General features: G+C 54.4%; 2 protein-coding genes across 3 annotated transcripts in view; both read right to left on the bottom strand.

Annotated features, from left to right (window-relative positions):
- Nucleotides 1-4026, bottom strand: part of SETD5 (SET domain containing 5) — a 68153-nt gene extending 64127 nt beyond the window's left edge. For both annotated transcript variants that reach the window (XM_059823024.1, XM_059823025.1), the window contains exon 1: nt 4010-4026. The gene's annotated coding sequence lies outside the window, so the exon portion shown is untranslated. The remainder of the gene's footprint in view (nt 1-4009) is intronic.
- A 1852-nt stretch (nt 4027-5878) lies between these two features.
- On the bottom strand, nt 5879-15846 carry LOC104256145 (SRSF protein kinase 3). Its single transcript, XM_059823397.1, has 11 exons — nt 15801-15846; nt 15515-15623; nt 14923-15010; nt 12538-12625; nt 12181-12287; nt 9831-9993; nt 8563-8648; nt 8005-8112; nt 7504-7573; nt 7326-7418; nt 5879-6066 (listed from the first exon to the last, which is right to left on the bottom strand). Exons 1-11 carry the CDS (start codon nt 15844-15846, stop codon nt 5879-5881), a joined length of 1146 nt encoding a protein of 381 aa, XP_059679380.1.
- Nucleotides 15847-18696: the final 2850 nt, after the last annotated feature.

Genomic DNA, 18696 nt, shown 5'->3' with positions numbered 1-18696 from the left:
ATGGAAGCCAAAGACTGGCTGTAGAATTTGTAACAGCTTTAACATCCACAGCTTTTTTTTTTAATTATTATTTGGAAGAGAAAAAACTAAATAGACAAGTAAAATGCAACAAAGTCTTTATTTTAAAATCAAATAGCAGCTTAAGTTTCATAGGGGCAACTGAGATTTAATATCTCACATACTATACATTTAAAGATACATTTAATGCTTTTAACTACATCTTGTATATATATAAAAAACTTTGCCTATTACAACCTTTCTTATACGCTGCACATTACACGAGATTTCACTGGCAAGATTTCAGAGTTACACACACAAGCAGCACCAGAGTAAGAACACAAATGTGTATCTGTAATACAGTAATACTGCCATGAGAACAACGTTTTTTTGAATTTTCAAACCTCTGAACACTTACTATGTTTCGTTTACTATTGCCAGAATAGATAGAAACATTTTTATCTCATCACATCATTCAAAACAAGTTTGTAAAAGTCTGATCCCCCAAAACGGGAGAAAGAATAGAGCAGTCGCATTAATAAATTACATGGCTGGGACATCACACATTTAGTTCCCCCTTGCATGCTTCACACCTGGAAGTTTGAATTAAAAATGCCCTTTTTTTCCACTTCAGGGAACATCTGGAAAATTTAAATCAGCAATTGTTATTGTTGGATTCCCCCCCCCCCCCCCGAAAGAGCATAAACTTTTGCATGTTCTGAGATGCCAGTTCAATGCCATCTCTTTCCTATGGCTGTTTTCAACTTCAACCTATTACTTTTCAAAATAAGATCTGGCTGTAACTGAGTCCTCTTTCTAAAAAGGAATTTAAACGTATGTAGGATTTCACTACCTCACCCTAGGGTGGTGAAATCGCAGACAACATTAGCTAAGGAATATTACTGTCAGGTCATTTGGGATATGACAGTAGAATGAAAAGCCAGGGCCTTGTCAAAGCGGTGCCAGTTATTCAACAGGGTGCGAGGCAGCGGATTAATTCCCCATTATAACATACAGAAAAACTGTAAACTACATACAGAGAGACTGTAAACAAAGACTAAGGGGGCATGAAGATCACTTGCTGTATTTTATTAAACAGAGGAGCTAGTTCCCATACTCACAAAATCCTAAGTTCATTGCTGTTGTCACGTCACTCCATGCTAGGCAGCGGATACCACATTCAGCCCCGGTGATGGATGCATTTTAGGTGGGTTAAAAGTTGCTCACCCCACCTTGTGAAACAATTTGGGTGCTACAGATCTTCAAACACAAGAGCTACGCGGAGTTTGGCATCTACCACATGATTGCTGCCAGTCAAGCGGATTTAAGGGCATATTTTAATCTCTCTCACATTATTCTGGTCCTGGAATTTTTGCTTCAAGCTCATAGTAATTCTGAGTTTGGTAACTCAGGCCAGGGGAAGGGGTTCCCCATTAGAGGTGTTAGTTTACAAAGATGGCAGTTGTTTTCTAATGCTAATGTAGTCCCATTTCCCATACTGCATACCTCAACCAACAGTTTCATCTTTAACAAATGCACTGGAATACACTGATAGCTCCAAGTCAACAATGCAATATCATACAGACAGCAGTCAGTGCCAAATGGTTAGTTAAGCAGATAAGAAAGGCACTCATTCTTCCTTTAAAAAAAAAAAAAGGAAGCTATTGCAGTCAAGTAGACAGAGAGCAGGGATAGAAGCTGGCAGATTCCACAATACAGTCACGTCAAAAATGGCCTCCTGCAAACTGTTCCTTCATCAAGCATTTGAGTCAAGCGAAAAAGAGGAATCTTCCCCATTATTCACAGGAGGTTTCATCGCCCTGTTCCACAGCAGAACAGCATTTTCCCCACATTTTGACATACAACTGCCTAAGAAGCACAGAGGATAAATTTTACTCTGCAGCAGAGGGAAACTCCTCTCCCCGCTTTCTGTTTGCGGTCCCAAAGTTGAGCCGGGCCTTTATTTTGACTGTTCCCTGGTCTGTGAATGGAAAATCCCTTCTCAGCACTAGCAGGCTGGTGTCTGCTGCACACACCCACTGCACACAGCAGAAATTCCAGTCAATAAGGCAAGTGGGGCCCAGGCGATGGAAGGGGAGGAAGGAGACATACAAACAATAAGAAAAGCATCTGGCTCCGTTACTGGCTGGAAAGGAGACTGGAGTTCAAAAGAGACACGACTGCAGCCTTCAGTTAACAGGAAGATCGTATCAATTCTCGCTGTCCCACTTTTCACATGGACCAAAATATCTGGAAAGGGTAACTCGGGGTTTCCAGCCCACACTTTAATGCAATTCCATTAACTCAAGAACACCTTGTAGGTTTTTGTCTCACCGGACCAAAACGTACCCCCGCTTCTGCTTTGAACCTGCGGAAACGGCCCGAAAAGTAAAGCCCTTTGCTGAACGTGAGCCAGACATCTCTCCACCACCACACTAATGGAGGCTGCTCTGCTGTCCTTCCCTGGAGATAGCAGCCAAGTCTACTGAAGCTTCTCTCATAGCAACCAGAGCTCCAGAGCCAACAGCAGCTGCTGTCACTGCCTTCAACGCTTACCCACAGGATCCAGAGCAAAGCAACACCCTCCTCCCTGCACCTCTACAGCAAAAAAAACCAGAAGGCTGGCGACAAGATGACTTCCTGGGTCAACCACAAGAAGGGAAAAAACCCCAAAATCCTAGTATTTCCTATCCAAGCGAAAAGGAGACTCTCCTATTTCTACTGAAGAAATAGGAAATTCCTTTTCTGGGTTTAGGTTCTGGCAGTAACACCCAGTCGGGGGGTGGCGGGGGGGGAAGCGTCTGAAATCCACGCTGTACCGGCACACCATCGGACACCAACATCAAGTTCTTCGAGACCCAGCTGCACCCTCCACACACGGGGAGGCAGTGCCCCCCTCGTCCCTTGCCCTGGCCCGGCCATACCTTCAGCGCTCCCATTACATCATGGCCAGAGCCCGCAGCAGCCACCGCAGCCCTGCAGCACCCCGTGCCCTCTACAGACCCGCAGAAATCCGCCCCCCAAAAGCCCACCCCGGGATCTTAGTTTCGGGCAGAGGAGCGCGGGGACACGGCCGGGAAGCGGCTGGGAACCCCCCCCCGCCCCACGCCGCTACACCCGTTTCCCCGCTTCCACAGGGCCACACGCGGCTTCGCACCTCGCCTCCTTCCCTCCCCCCGGGGACGGCGAGACCGACCCGGCGGTGAACTCCGGTCACCGGCACCCAAGGACGAGCAGCCGGGCGACAGTGACCTTGCCGGTGTCGTCGGAGAGAAGGCGGCGGGGGTCGGAGCGGGGCCGGGGCGCGGGCAGGGCGGCCGGGAGCCCAGCCCACGGCGGCCACGCGTGACGGGCGAGGAAACGCAGGAGAATCCGCGCTGCAGCCCCCGGCGCCGGGCGGGCCGGGAGCGGGGGGTTACGGGGGAAGACGCCGCACGGGCACCATGAGAAAGCAGAAAATGCAGGTCAAACACCGCCTCCCCCGAGGCCCGGAGGGGCCGGCGGCTCGGGGCGGGCAGCGGCGGCGGGGGCGGGCAGCGGCGGCCCGGAGGGGGCTGCCCCGAGACGGACAACGACCCCCGAGGCCCCCCGGGACAATAAGGGGAAAATGGGGGGCGGAGGAGACCAGCCTACAGCGGGGCTTCCCCAGCGCTCGCCTCCACCGACAAAGCCCCACGGCCGGGCCCAGCCCCGGCCCCGCACCGGCCTGCCACCACCGGCCCGAGCCCGGCCGCCGCGGGCAGGCGCGCACCACCGGGACCGCCATGATGGCCCGCGCCGCCTGGCCCGGCCGGGCCGGGCCTCCCCCGCGGGGTCGGGTCGGGCCGGGCCTCCCGGGCCGCTGCCCCACCGCCGCGGCAGGGCCCTGACGCCCGGGCCCCGAGGCAGGGCAGGGCGGAACGCCGGGCCGAGGCCCGCGCCGGGAGCCCCCCGCCACCGCCCGCCCTCCCCAGCATTCCCTCCCGCCAGCCCCGCCGCCGGGCACGGCCGGTCCCCGCCCGTCCGCGCCTACCTGGCCGGCCCGTTCCCCGGGCCCCCGCGCGGCACTAGGCCCGGCTCAGCGCCACGGCGTCTCCTGGGCAGCCGGCGGGAGCAAGCCCTCGGCGGCGGCCACGGCGCCAGCCCCTCCCCCTGGCAGCAGTAGCGGCGGCTTGCTCCCCAGGCCGGGCGGAAACGGCACTGGGCGCACGGGGATCCCCGGCGCCGGCGCCAGGGGCGCCCCGGACACGCCCACTCCCGCTCCCCGTTGGCGGCCGCGGCACTACGCCCCGCCCCGCCGGGACGCCCGCTGCCGCCAACGCCCCACCCACCCACGCTTGCCATTGGTGGCCTCGCCGCCCGCCCCCGCCCCCGCTCCCGCCTCATTGGGAGCCGCGCGTCCGCCCCGCCGCTCGCCCCACGGTCCTGGCGCCCCATTAGCGCGCGGAGCTGCCAGTCGGCGGGAGGGTCGACACGGTGCAGCCGGGCGGGCTGCGACAGCGCCTGCCGGCCGAGCCGCGCTACGTGCCGAGGGGCGGGGCCGGCGGGGCCCGTCGCCGCCCCCGCCAAGGCGCCGCTCTCCGCGGGGTAACTCCCGCGTCGGGACACGTGGCAGAAAGAAGGGGCGGCGCGGGCGGCCGGGATTCCTGGGCGGCAGCCGCGGCCGCGCCGCGCATGCGCGGGTCGGAGAGGGGGAAGGGGGCGCCAGGCGCATGCGCGGCAGCGCGGGCGCGGGGCCTGCCGCTCGGCACGTCCGCGCTGCGGGGGGAGGGGGCGGCCGCTGGCTCGGGGTGCCGTCGGGGGAGACCGGGAAGGCCGCCCCGGCCCCCCGCGGGCGCGCGGCCGCCACCGCCGCCTCCCCCTCAGGCCTCGCGGAGCGCGAGTGCCGCGCCACGGAGCTGCTCTGCTCCGGCGGCTCCCTCCTCCCCCCGCGCCCGGCGGGCCCTCCTGAGGCGAGGGGGGCAGGACGCGCCGGGACTGCCGCCCGCCGCGCCCCCTCACAGGCTGGGGCCAGCGGGGAGAGGTGCCGGCACGCCGCTGCGGCCCAGGGCTGGCTGGTTCTCCGTCCCCGGAGCCCCGCACAAAGGGCGTCGGGCGCTGACCGCGGGGCCGGCTGCGTGAGGCGGAGGAGCGGCCTCTCCGCGGGAGGGGTGCCGGGAAGGAGGGGCGCGGGTGCGGGAGGGACGCTGCGGCACTGGGTAGGTGCCTGTGCCCAGCCGCGGGGCTCTCCCTGCGCTGGGGCCCGGTGCCCACGTACCGCCTCTCCGTTCAAAGGATGCGGAGCGCACCGGCGGCCGCTCGGCGGGACGGGCCGTCCCCCTGGCCGGGCGGCGGAAGGGGAGGCTGCGCCGCGGGCCTGCGCTCCCCCGCGCTGCCGGGGACGGGGCGCCCCGCAAGGAAGGCCGGACGCAGGCGGGCAGGGAAAGGCCCGCCCTGCCCTTGCCCCCCGCTTAAATAGCCTTACAGACTGCGAGACCGTAGGACGTTAATTCTTGCTTCCAATTAGCGCAGCGCGCGGACTACACGAACTAAAAGGACTTTTAAGGAAGGCGAACGGAGCCCGAGTGCGGGAGGAGCTGCGGAACGATGGTGGAGGCTGCGCAGAGGTGGCGGCGGCGGCCACCGTCCCTCTCCCGGGGTCGTTCGGAGGGGCCGTGCGGCGTAGCGCGGGTGCCGGGCGTGCGAGCAGCTGCGCCGAGCCGCGGGAGGCCGAGGAGCCGCCGACGCCCGAGGGGCAGCCCGGCCCCGCCGCCATCTTGTGCGCAGCGCCCGCCGCGGCAGCCAGCCCGGGCCCGCCCCGCCACCGCCACCCCCGCGGGAGGCTGTCTCCGGCCGCTGCGGCGGGGCCCGCAGAGCTCCGGGGCGGCGCAGGTGCCGCGGCTGGCCGCCGGGCAGGGGCCGGTCACGGGGCGCTCAGCCATGCGTGCTGCAGGCACTGGGCGGCTGTGGCGCGGCGCTCGGGTGCGTACCGCAGCGCGGGCAGGAGGAAGCTGGTGAAGGGAGTAGCCTCGTGTTTTGTCCAGCTGTGTCTGTCCGCCAGGATGCTGTGGAGACTGCGGGGGGAAAGCCTGGAGATCCGCAGCAGAGCGCCTAGCAAAGAGCGTAAACGGTACCTTAATTACACTTCCAAGACTGAGAGGCTACCGCTCCTCGCCTCACACAATTCATCCAAAGCCTCCTGAAGGATCCCTTCTTTCGCCTCTGAATCTTCCTCTCTAAGCTTCACCTGCGCTGCCCCTTGCAGGTTTGGCTCTTGGGTGTTTCTCAAAAATCACCTTTCCAAGCTAGTGTTTGGAGTCTCCCTGTTCTGGGTACTTCTCAGGTGAGAACGTGCCGAGAGTGAATGAAGCATTCCCACAATAGCCATGCTGCTTGTTCCCTCTGCCTGTCCACATGCAACCCAGAATGCATCGGGTCCTTTCAGTGCCAGAGCTCACAAGACACTAATGTTTAATTTCTTTTGTGCCTACTAGCGCCATGGGGCCCAAAGGAGTTCTACTACTGACCAAGAAGCTATCCTTGTCCCCAGGAGTACGTGGTGAAAATGTCATCATTCAGGTTGGGCATGGGGGGTCAGGCCAGTTTGGTTCACACAGAGACTGAATATAGAACAAGCACTCGTTTTGACTCATTTCTTTTGAGCACCATAGAAGGAATAAATGTGAGGAAAGGATGTGAATGTGCAGGGAGGTGCTTGCTGAACTACAGCATGGGGCTAGCACTCAACGTTGAATGAATTGTGGCTAGGCTGTGGCTGGTGAGCGTGAAAGCAGAGAAAGAGGATGATTGATAGACAAAATTGCAGAAGGATGGAGTCATGCGATGCCTTGAAGTCAAAGACAAGGATTTCAAACCTAGTGAGTCAAAGGGAAAGGAATTGGGGAGAATAAAACAAAAGAGATGTTACGGTTGGGTCAGAAGACTAAATATAGCAGCCATGGTGGAAGGATGGAAGGATATGAGTGTCCCATTCCTGATCATCATTGTTCTCTGCCAGTGAACGGGTGAAGTCCAGCCAGTTACGCACTCTTCAGCCTTCCTGGCATGTAGCTATTTCCTGTCCGTATTTCCACTCTCTCCAAATCCAAAGGAGAAAGAATGGAAATGTTTTCCCTGTTGGGTGTTTGCTATGACCGTTTTTCAGGATTTTGCATTCATGCCTGGATTGCAAAGGTAGGCAGGGCAGGGAGTGTTACTGCTCTTTACGGTATCTCCACTTGTCTTCTGTCCCTGCTTGTAGCCTGTGTTGTGTAACATAACTTTGGGGGTGAAAACTGTGTGAGCTGAGTAGGAGTGTGTCAGAGATCCACAGTGTTTTTTAGAGTAAATTTCCTTATTCCAATTCTTACCTGGCCTGCTGAAAAATTTTGTTGACTTATTCCAGGAGAAAGCAATTTGAGGAGGAATTCTGCCCAGGAGTTCAATAATACGAGCAACGTGATCTAGACAGAGGGTGAGAAAACACATCTAGATACAAAGATTGTGACACTTCTGTCAGTGAAATTAATAAAACCAATGGAGTCCTACCATCGTCTCTGGAGAAATATTTCCCAGGTTGAGGATCAAATAGACGCTCCCCAGTTGCCATTTCAAATGCCTAGAAATGGAAGAGCATTGTTAATTCACTAACTGACCTGGAGGTTTTTTTCCCCATTAACTCTGATAGTACCAATTTCCCTTCCTATCACACAAAACCGATCCTAAAATATGGAAATACTCACACTGCTTTGATCCATACCATGGTGAAACAGCACCTTTGAAAAGCAGTATGTGGCTGATTCAGTCAAGTCTATGAGTTAACATACATGGGGTGTGAATTGCCTTATAGCTTAAAGTAAGTAAGAGTGAATTTTATCAGCAGTATACTTTCAATCCAAAGTGAATGAGTGCAGACAGCCCCCTTCTCCTTCTCAGCAAGGAAGTCTTGTTCCTCATGCAGCGGGTATAGGTGGGTGCCGAGGTCATGCTGCCCTGGCCTGTTAGTGTCAGTCACCTCCCATGCATGCACAGCATTGTCCCCTGTCCTACCAGGCAGCCCGTGCTCCAGATATCCGCAGGAGTGCCATAGTCCAATCCAAGAAGCACTTCCAGCGCACGGTATGGCTGGGTCTGTATCTCCTTGGAAAAAAGCTTGTACTGAAACAGAAACAAACTCCCTTTGGTTAGCGCCCATAAACGAGTAACAGCAACGCTTGTGGTCACAAGCTTCCCGCACAGCGAGGAGGACACTGCGGGGCTGAACTGAAGACGTGTATTAAACTGCGCAGGGCACAGCAGGCACGTTCTCAGCCTCGCTGACACACGGGTGAATTTATCTCCCAATGTTTCACACTGAATGTGGTTTTGAATTTCTAATTATAGGGACTAACTGCAAGCTGAAGAAACACCCAAAGTTGACAGTGTCTCCAGGAGTACAGTGCCCAGCTCCAAGTTGGGAGTGCTGAATATAACGCCCCCCAAAATCGGCATCTCTTCAGCACACTGAAAGAGCTGTTCAGCTGTGAAAGGACAGACACCCAGGGTGGGATGGAGAGAAGCACACAGCATCCCGCATCATCATGGGACTGAGAATTGGAGCAGACTCACTGTCCAGCACGCACTGCCCAGATCTGCAATTTTCACTTCTATGCTCATTAAATCAGATTCTTCCAATTGATTGCCAAGGTCACCACCTAGATGGAAAGGACAGAGAGAAATCAGGTCTTTCCAAACCAACAGATACACATCACTTACCACAGGAGAGGCGTGTATGCCTTCCTTTAAAGTTTTTCAACCTAAAAGATCCTAAAATGGTTTTTATCACCACTTCTGTTTTTTGAGGAAACACAAAGGAAGAGCTGATATCCAGTCAAAATCAAAGAGGATGTTTGTGAGGACAGTAGCTTGGAGTGGAGCGGTGTGACCATGTGCTCCTGTCCGGCTGCAAGGTTCCTCTAGCACCGAGGTTACTGTGGGCTCAGAGCCGAGCGCATCCTACCAGCACTAGTCAGACACAAAACATCTGTCACGCCTCCTTAGCCTTCAGCAACGCTGGCTGTCACAGACCTTGGACACAGCCTGCTTGGCAAGCACCGTAAAGGTTACGTTTTCATATGACCCCGGAAAAGGGTAATTTTTGGTTTACTGCTTTACAGTGAGCTGTCCGTCTATGTCTAATATTGTGCCTTTCTGCTCCAAGCAAGACTCAGTCACTAATTTAGCATTCCCTGATTGCCCCGGAGTTTGAGAGACAAAACAGCACCGTCATGGGAGAAATGCTCATGGGAGAAAATCGTGCGAGGAAAATATAAAGGGTCTCATTGCTGGGAGAAGAGCTGATCTCTCGAGAAACTCTCCAGCCCTACATCTTATTTGATATTCACACCATTCTCTGCAAATAAACTATGTCTCAAAAGGCCTTGAAGATTAGCAGTAATAAAAGTCTCCCACAAACCTCAGAAATACAGGAAATAAGGAATAGGAGCGTTGTACAGTTTTCTAATCTTGTATGTAAACCTTTCAGTGGCTGAAAACACCGGACACAAGGGGACTGTCCTGTACCTAAAGCCGTAAGAATGAGCTCTGAAGTCACGGTGGGGCTGTTAACAGATGCCCACCATTTGTAGTTGTCCTCCACACAAGACCACATTTCTGTAGGTGCCTTGAGTAGCTTGTCACCACTCAGCATGATATTTGTATTAAGCAGAGATAGGAGAGGCCTCTCAGCTGCATAAGCTGGCTGTACTGTTTTGTACTGGGTGTTGCAGGAGACGGGAACTTTTCCTAAGATATCTGTACCTGCTGCCTCTCTGTTTCCCTCCTGGCAATACACACGCAAGTCTCTTTTCTTGTTAAAAAAGCCCTGGAGTGCTCACCTGGTCCCTTTAGCCTCAAATCTGTTCTCTGGCCGCAGTCGAGCGTATGGGGCAGAAGCCTTTGGAGGCTTTTGTCATGTCCGCACAGCAAGACGTTCTCCGGTTTGATGTCTGCGTGGATGATGCGGCAGCGCTTGTGCAGGAAGTGCAGCCCTGCCAGCACCTGGGCGGGCAGGCAGCAAGTCACATCAGCAACGCGAGGGTCCCCCCCACCTCCCCTGCCCCGGCAGCTCTCGGTGCTGTCACAGCAGTCAGGCACAGTAGATAGGCAAGTTGTGGACGTTCTGGTATTGAAGAAAGGGGGCACTGATGATAACTATTTGCAGGAAGTTGTTTATGTGTAGTGAGTGCCCTGTCCTAAGCTGGAGGTGCAGCCAGCAGAGCGGTGGCAGTGGCTGGGGTGGCCTTGTGGGAGCAGGCGCAAGGGGTTTCATCGCGAGAGGCGGCAGGAGGAGTGGGTGCCGGAGCCCCACGTGCCCAGCACGCCGCTTGAGGGGCCCTGGGGAGCCCAGTGGGGAAGGGGCTGTTTGGGGGAGGTGGGGGTGACACGCAGCAGAAGGCGGTGTGAAAATCCACAGATACCAGCACGAATGGGCAAGTCCGGGGAGATGGAGAGAGGATAAGGCTACGAGGAGGCATTACGATCACAAAGCTGAACTTCCTCCTGAAAAAACACTCCTGTTCGTATGGCTGTTACGTCCTCGGACCACCGTGCCTTCCTGCTGATTATCATTCCAGTGGAAGTTGGGGGGCAGTTATAGAGTGACGCGGCATGGGAGGGTGTCCCATCGTGCAAGGAAAGACAAGGAGGTGCAGCATAACCCAGACAGGAGGAGGGAGAGACCATGAGCGAGTGCGTGTAGAGAGGCCTTAAGGGTAGTGCAGGAGAGCCATGTAGGGAAAGAATGGCTTACGATGGAGCAGGGAGAGTCTGGCCTGTCACAGGGGAGAGATAAACAACGCCTGCCAGAGAGAAACAGTCGCTATCAGAAATCAATAGCAGCGAAAAGGCTACTGGGAGAGCTACGTTTGTTTTTTAAACGCTCTGGTCAGTCATAAAGGGCTGGCAAATATTCTCTGTATTATCAAATTCTATTCTGGGATGAACACCAGCCCCGGGGAAATACCAACCTTAAATGGTAACTGTGAAACACGGGGAAAGATTTAAATAGCTAAACTGGAATGAATCAGAAGTAAATACTGCCCCAGTGCTGATCTGAAGGAGGAAAAAAGATTCTGAGATTTTGCAATTAAAGCAGATAAGGGAATGGATCAAGCAAAAGGCTGGGGTGTGAAACGGGGCACAGATATTAATGCCACTACATTTTTGTGTAATTTATTCCAGTGTTAGTGGAGCTTCTTTAGAGGAAGAAGAGGCTATTCCAGAAAACAGGATGAAGAAGGAAGCTTTTTTCTTTCCTAGTATGACTAGAAAGGCACAGGAATCAGGGTAGCAAATCTTCATCTTGGCAAGTGTGCAGACTTCTGATAAATCTCAGCATGAGAGGCAAAATGTAATTTTAACTATTCTGAGGCCTCATTCAGGTTTCCCATTCCTTAGCTATTCCCAGCCAATGCATAAGAAACTCAGTTTTCATCATCTGTTTGATCGGCGCACCGCATCGTTACAGGGGTGGAGAAAGAGTTGGCTCTGAGCAGGAAAATCTCAGCATCGGTGGAGGACCAGCCAACTGAACCAGCAATTTAGAAAGCCCTGGAAAGACATCAGCGCTGAGGGAAAGAAACCTCGAGCAGCCTTTGGTGGTACCGTGCAGAAAGCTGCCGGACCTGCCAGTGCTACCCGTGGCTGGATGCCGAGGTGAACGCCAGCGGTCTGGCATTGCTGCTAGAGGGGACATCTCAGGGCAGCGGGAGGGCAGGGAGATACATGGTTTGCCAACAAGAAGCATAATTCTGGCAGGCTGTTTGTCCCCTGCTACTCCTGCGAGCAGCAGAACTGCTGGAGAATTCAATGATTACTGAGATAATGGGAATGCAAGTGCCACCCCTGTGCAGGTCTGCAGGCTGCTGACTGTTCATGGTGGTGGCCCTGACTCCTTCCCAAACCCGACGAGACTGCAGGCTTGGGCAGTAATGCACAGTGCCCCTGTATTAATGGGAATGTGATGACTTCCCATTCTGCATTTTATTTCCTGTTTTCTCTCCTTATACCCAAAAGAAATAGTTACTGTTTTCCTTAAAAAAATGCCTGCCTCGGGCACTCACTGTATTGTCCCTTTCTTTGCAGATGCAGTCATGGTGTTTATGACAGATGACCCCAGGATGAAGTCTATGGCACGTCCCCCAGCCAACAGTCCCTTGGTGCCCTCACCCAGTTCCAAGTTCTCACCTGCTGTAAAGATTTTTTCACAAAAGGCAAAGGCAGTCCCTGGCCTGCGTAGTTACCCATCAGACATCGCAGGGAAGGACCCAGTGCCTCAAATACCAAGCACGCATGTGGGAAAGAGTCAGGGATTGACTAACAGAGAGAAGATGCTACCACCAGCCTTTTGCCTTTCACCAAAGCAGCCAAATATCTCCTTATCCAGCCTTTCCCCTCCAGCCCCCTCCATGTGCCCTGGTCCAGCTACTGCCCTGCTCATCCTCCTCATGGGAGCACAGCACTCGGTTTTACACCATCCTGGGACTCTCCGAGGCAAGCCCAGGCTTGCTGACCCAGAGCTGCAGCACTCTAGCAGAAGGATATGGAAGCCATTCTCTCCAATCATCCTGAAGTCGTCTAACAGACAGACAATGTTTTCTCCTGCCCGGTCCTTCTTCTTCATACTGCTCACCTGAGGGGAGGATTCCAAGAAAACTGTAATTAGAGACACATATATGCACAAGGACATCTCGCGCCTGTTTTATCCCATTCTACAGACTTTCTCTTCCAGGAGTTGGCACTTCATGGCTAATTCCATGAGAACAGCATCAGGAAAACAGGCTCCAAACACACAAGCAGAGTCTGTGACCAAGGAATGAGTTTCTGTATGTCATCTAGCTCTTGACCAGGTCAGACAATTGCCCTCATGGTGTCCGAATAACTCAAACTGATCTCACTAATAGTGTCTAGCACACTTCCCGCTGCTTATTCTATCCCATGCAGGCCCAGAAAGTGCTCCTAGTTGTGCTGGAAGGGGATTAACCCAAGACCACAGCTCCCTGCTCCTTTTGTCCTTCTGCAGCCTCTGCTCCTTGTCCTCAGAGCAGGGATGGTCCTGTCCCTTTCCAGCTGAGAGTAGCAGGCTGGGACATCACTTCTTAAAACCCACACCTTCCCTTCGGCAATTTCTTGCAAGGGTTTGCAGAGAGGCAGAGACCTTGTGGTTGTCTTCGGCCACTCAAAGGCTACCTGTCCTACCAGGGTAGAGAGCAGCTTCCAAGCCTGGAGGAACCCAGCAAAGTAGGCTTCTTTGGTCTGAAAAAGGGTTGGCTATGGGCAAGTACTGCAGAGATCTGTAAGATATGGAGTGGTGGCAGGGAGGGGGAACACAGATCTTTCATACAAGAACCAAGGGGCATCAAACCTAGCACTTGGGAGGTTCAAAAACAAAGCAGAGGAGATGGTTCTTCACGCAGCGCATGGGTAATTGGTGGCAGTTCTTGTCACAGGGGGCTACAGGTGCTGAAGCCCGCATGGGCTCACAGGAAAGCAGAGCAGGTCTCTTGAAGGTAAATCCACTGAGAATTACTGCCCACACAGACATCACCCTTGGCCCAAGAAATCTCCAGCTGGAAACTACTGTAGGCCAGGGGAGCATTCAGTGGGAGCTTAGCTTGTGCTTGGCTTGTCCCTACACCCATCCGGATATCTGCTGCTGGCCCAGGGTGCTGGGCTGGGAGAACCCCTGGTGTGCCCAAGCACAGGTCCTATGGTACCCCCAGCTCTTGCACCAGCACTGTACACCTGCGTGGCAAGGTGTATCGGGAATTTGCTCTCACAGAGCACTGATTCCGGTACAGCAATTCATACTTTTTTTTTCTTCTCTTCACAGCCATAACTGTTGGGATTTTGGTTTGCACGTTGTGCAGGTGCTGGATCTGCCTGGAGGTTTGTGCTGGCACGACAGAGGTGAGCAGCTGTGGAAGCGTGGGAGACCAGATCGCCTCTCCTGGCAGCTCTGCAGGCACTGACCACCTTGCGCTGGTGGGGAACAGCCCTGGGAACCAGCTGTATTCTGCTGAATGGGAAGGCATGTCTTTCGGAGAGAATTAGTAATAAATTAAGAGTAAGGCTCAGTCTGTATGCAGGATTGTGCTGATGTGTAGAAAAGCAGCCCTCTGATTACATTAAATTAGTGCCACGTGGTACTTCCTCTTGTATCCCAAAGTCTGGCTCATGTCCCTTCGGATAGGGCCTACAGATTTACAGTTGTGAACTAAACCTTTCTCAAACCTGTTGGAGAAAGGCATCGGAGTAATTTGAAATGCAAAATTTAATGGCTTTTACTCATCTAAAGCTGATGTAACTTTGTATTTAGGTAAACTCAAAGAATTTTAACCACGAGCTTTCTAGAACTAGCAGGTCAAGCCATCTTCAAAGGCAACTAGCTGAGACCCAGATACAGGCACCTAATTACCACATCCATTAGCAAAGGCAGGAGGAAGCTTTCTGACTTCAGAAACATCCTGCATATTTTTTTTGCAGATATTTCCTTTTACTTCAGTATCAGTGTCGTGATAGAACAATGCCCTCTGAGCTGGGAATGACACAAATACAGCAGACATGCTCCCATCTCCAGCTTAAGAACATTACCACCTTTTTCTGTTAATTATCTGCCTTATCTTTCTGCAGGTTCCTCCTATTTACTGGATTTCGGTCTCAGCTGAAACAAATAGGCTGATAGGGCAAGTGGGACACAGCCAGTATGTCCCAGTATGACAGGAGGAAGGAGAAGGTGCCTGTTTCAGAGGCCAGTGCTGAGCCAGGGTGATTCCTATGAATTCCCTAAATTTTGGGGTTTTTTCCTGTTCCCCACCTGGCTCTTCAGACTGAGACCTGGAGGGACGAGGGATGATGAGGCTGATACTCAGACCAGAACTCAGTGGCCATCCCTGTGGAGCAAAGCACCGAGCCCCAGAATATACATACGCAGCGGAGGAGAGTGACCTCGTCCTGGGCAGCCTCAGCAAAGCCTTCCCTGCTTTTCAGGACCTTCACAGCTACATGTTTCTTCCTCCTGGGAAATGAATCACAGCTGCCAGCCAATGCATGCCAGAGTGGCCCTAACCAGCAGCACCTCCCCTTCTCGCAGTCACCCAGCCCTGGGCTCCGCGGGGAGGGTGCTGCCCTCCTGCAAGCAGCCTTGCCCTTGGTCTGCAGCACGCCAGGCCGTGGGCATCCCTCCTGGCGATGCTGCTGGCATCTGGCAACCCAGCTGCCCCAGGGACCACCAAGGGACTGGAGAGAAAAAGGCAGAGCATGGACACTGCAGGGTCCAAATGAGAAGAGCCAATGCAGAGCAAGGGCTGATCCCACCTCGTTTATGTTCTTTGGTTCCCGGGGACCATCTCTGCTCATTGCACCTCTCCAGTCTCGCTGCCAGGTTTGCCCTGTGCTTGCGGGATGCTGATACGCTCCTAGGCAGGCAGCTGCGCTCTGCTGCTTCTGCGAGAGTGGGCAGGTTCTGCCCAGGAGATCAGCCACCCCTTCCCACCTCCCCAAAAGGTGGTCAGCCCCTCACCTCATGTCCTGGCACAGCCAGACGGTGGCAAAGGTGCCGCAGCCCAGCTTGCACAGAGCCTGGTATCGCGTGTTGAACACCTCTCCTTCCCGCGCGGGGTGGTGGCCTCCTGCAGGGACCATCGCCAAGAGGCATTACTGACATCTCTAAATGCTCTTAGGCTGAAAGAGCAGCTGAGGACAGCCGTCCTCCTGGAGGAACAGCTGGACAGGTCCCGGTGGCCTCCTCTGGCCTGGGAAGAGCCTGGCATGATCTCGGCTCTGGAGCCACATGCCCGAGGACTGACCTGTGCGCTGGGCTGCCGGCATCTCCTCCGGCACCTGCTCCGCCATGGCCCAGCGGTGCAGCAGATCCTGGCACGAGGGGATGGAGGCAGTGGGGAGCCGGGTCGTGGGGCAGGGGCGGTGCGATCCTCAGCACTTCACTCCTTTAAAGAGAGTTGGAGAGCTGCAGGGCAGCCATACCTCTGCTGCATGCTGCGCACACTGATTCCCTCTTCTACCCCTGCTCTCCCCTCGCACCCTTCCTTCCCATCCACTTCATCAGCCCCTGGAGCCGGGCTTTTACAAACGCTTTTGGCACTTCACGGAGGCAGGGATTATTTTAAGAGTTCAGAAGAGGAAAGCTGGCAGGCTGGGGCTCGGCAGGGATCCTGGCGGTGTGCGGCCAGACCAGGGCCAGGGCCAGGTGGGAGTCTCAGGTTTCCCTGAATTCCCAGTGTGGATTTTCAGGGGCTTAGTGAGGACTGCGGGATCCCCTCCCGCAGCTGGGGAAAGCACCCGCTCCCCATCCCTGTCCCAGCTGAGGAGAGGACAAGTCCTGGCTTTTGCTGGCAGGAGGAGCCTCACGCTCCAGATGGGTGTGAAGCAGACCCTGCATTTTAGACACTGCAGCGCTGCACATCTGTCTGCAGCCCAGCCTCGGGCCAGAGCACGGGTTTATCACTGACCGTCCCGTGACGCCCTAGCAAGAGGCTGTGACGGAGGGGGAGGCCATTCCTGGGGTTTGTTACTATGACAGCCCAAGGTACAAACACCGAGACGGTGCAGACAGACTGATGCAACTGCTGTCCCCCCACCCCGCAGCACCAATGTAGAATTGGCTTCAGCACTGGTCACCTGAAATAGCAGCCCAGAGCCTGTGTTGCTAGTGGAAATATAGATGTGAGCTGCCATAGCTGGGGTACTCCCAACCCAGCCTTTCATAATTTGGAAATGTCACTTGCTGCACGGCCGAAGCTTCAGGCTAACATGCATTGCCAGAGCTCGTGACAGGTGATAATAATGCCAGTAGACCATTAGCACGGGTAGAAATATTGACCTTTAAATCCTTCAAATCAGGTCTCTAAAGCTAAGAGCTCCTCTGCACCAGAGGATTTTCAGAAATAGTTATAGTGTGCTGGTGGTGGCAGTGGGACAGTAACATCTTCCAGGTGCTGAGACAGAGGCGTGACTTCCTCAAAAGACTAAGGTTTCTTTCCGCATGCTGATGCTCCTCTCCCAGCACAGCAGCCAGAGACGCAGCCTGCCTTTGGGCCCCCAGCAAGCTCCCAGCACAGTTCTAGGGTCAGACTGGGCTCGAGACTCCGATGCTGTCAGGGATGACCCAAATTGCCAGAGCTGACGTTGCTCTGTTCACCCAAGCCTGTACAGCAGTCTGAAAGGAGCTCAAAATCCCTCCCCCTCCTTATATTTTTACACCTCTAACTGTGGCATTTACACTGTGCAGGATCACTCTCTTTTAGGCATAAACCTCCAGGATGCTGCATGTCTGTATGGCCACTGTTCTCAGCAAATGCTTACTAACATCTTAGCTATGAAACAAGAGTTGAAATCAAAATTCTCCTTATTTGTGCACAGACACCAGTAACCTCGCAAGCTCCTGCACCACCAGAATCTACCCAAGCCCTCTTCACTTACATCAGTAGGGCAGCAGGGGCTGATCTGAGAGCTGGGCAACAGCCTTAGAGGTTTTATGATGTCCCTCACCATTCACCTGCCAACGGAAAATTCGAGCATGTGCGGATGGGAGTTCAACAGCATCTTCCCTAGGTGGACTGTGATGGTAATAGGAGACTTCGGTGGGAAAGTAGGACCCGAAGACAGCCTTAGAGTGTAAAGCACATCCTAGCATTAGGGCTGATGGAGCTTTTAGGCAGCTCCGGGCCCTGGTGTCCTTCTTGCTGTGGAGGCGAGGCAGGTCTGTCCTTAGGCGTGCGAGACTTTACCTGCATTAACCCTCATTACACAGATGCACTGGTAAAGGATGAGGAGTGTTGCTATGCAACTTGGTATAGGAGAGTGAAATATACTTTTCTAAGCTTTGTGACAAAGGACGATCAATGCTTTAAAGTCCTTTATCAGTTGACGTCTTTACGTTAAAAAAACCTGTTATTTTGCTTTTGTCATTCAAAGCTACATTGTGCAGAACCTACTGGCTTGCTGCAGGCCTGGACCAGGTCAGAGAACTTCAGCTGAAAAACATACTGGTCCTGCCTGGTCTGCGAGAGCCACGGGCAGGGAGCGGTGCTTCGCCTCTGGCCTGGACAACTCCACCTGTCCTGCATGGAACGGCGTAAGGAGCTGCCCACCACCGGTTATGCCTTACGGTGCCTGGACCTCTGCAGTCGCAGAGCTCACCACAGCAATACACACCTTCACCTTCTGCAGGAACACAGACCTGGCAAGCCCTTGCTGAGCGCAGCATCCCTGCAAGTCGCAACATGCAGCAGAAAAGCAGCCCCGTTGGTGCGCAGGGCTCCGAGCCCCAGGGGCCCTGCGCAGACTTACCGTGCAGCAGCTCGCAGGCAGGGCACGCCGCTCCATTTGTCATCTGGCTCACTCTGGAGCTCCAAAAGTGAGATACCAGCTGGTCCTGCTCTCCTTTTAGTCTGTGCTGCCCGGGAGGGGTGTCCTTGAGCAAACCAAACTCTTCTGCATCGCTGGATGGACATGGTGAGAAGCGGGGCAGGGTATCGGATCACAGCACCGCTTCTGGGAACAACCTTGGCTTCGGGACAGCAGGAGACCTAGGACAGCTGCGGTGGACTCATTTTACTGCTGGCCTCCCCTGCCTCCCCCCGGCTTCCCTGGCAGCAGGTCTCTCAGCCTGCTGCGGCTCCAGAGTCTCCGCAGCAACTATTTATAGAGGGAAATTCACCGCTCTACCGAGATGGAAAGGGC

This window comes from Gavia stellata, chromosome 12 (assembly GCF_030936135.1).
Source record: "Gavia stellata isolate bGavSte3 chromosome 12, bGavSte3.hap2, whole genome shotgun sequence".
In the NCBI taxonomy this organism is placed as follows: Eukaryota; Metazoa; Chordata; class Aves; order Gaviiformes; family Gaviidae; genus Gavia; species Gavia stellata.
This window is presented reverse-complemented; position numbering and strand designations above follow the sequence as displayed.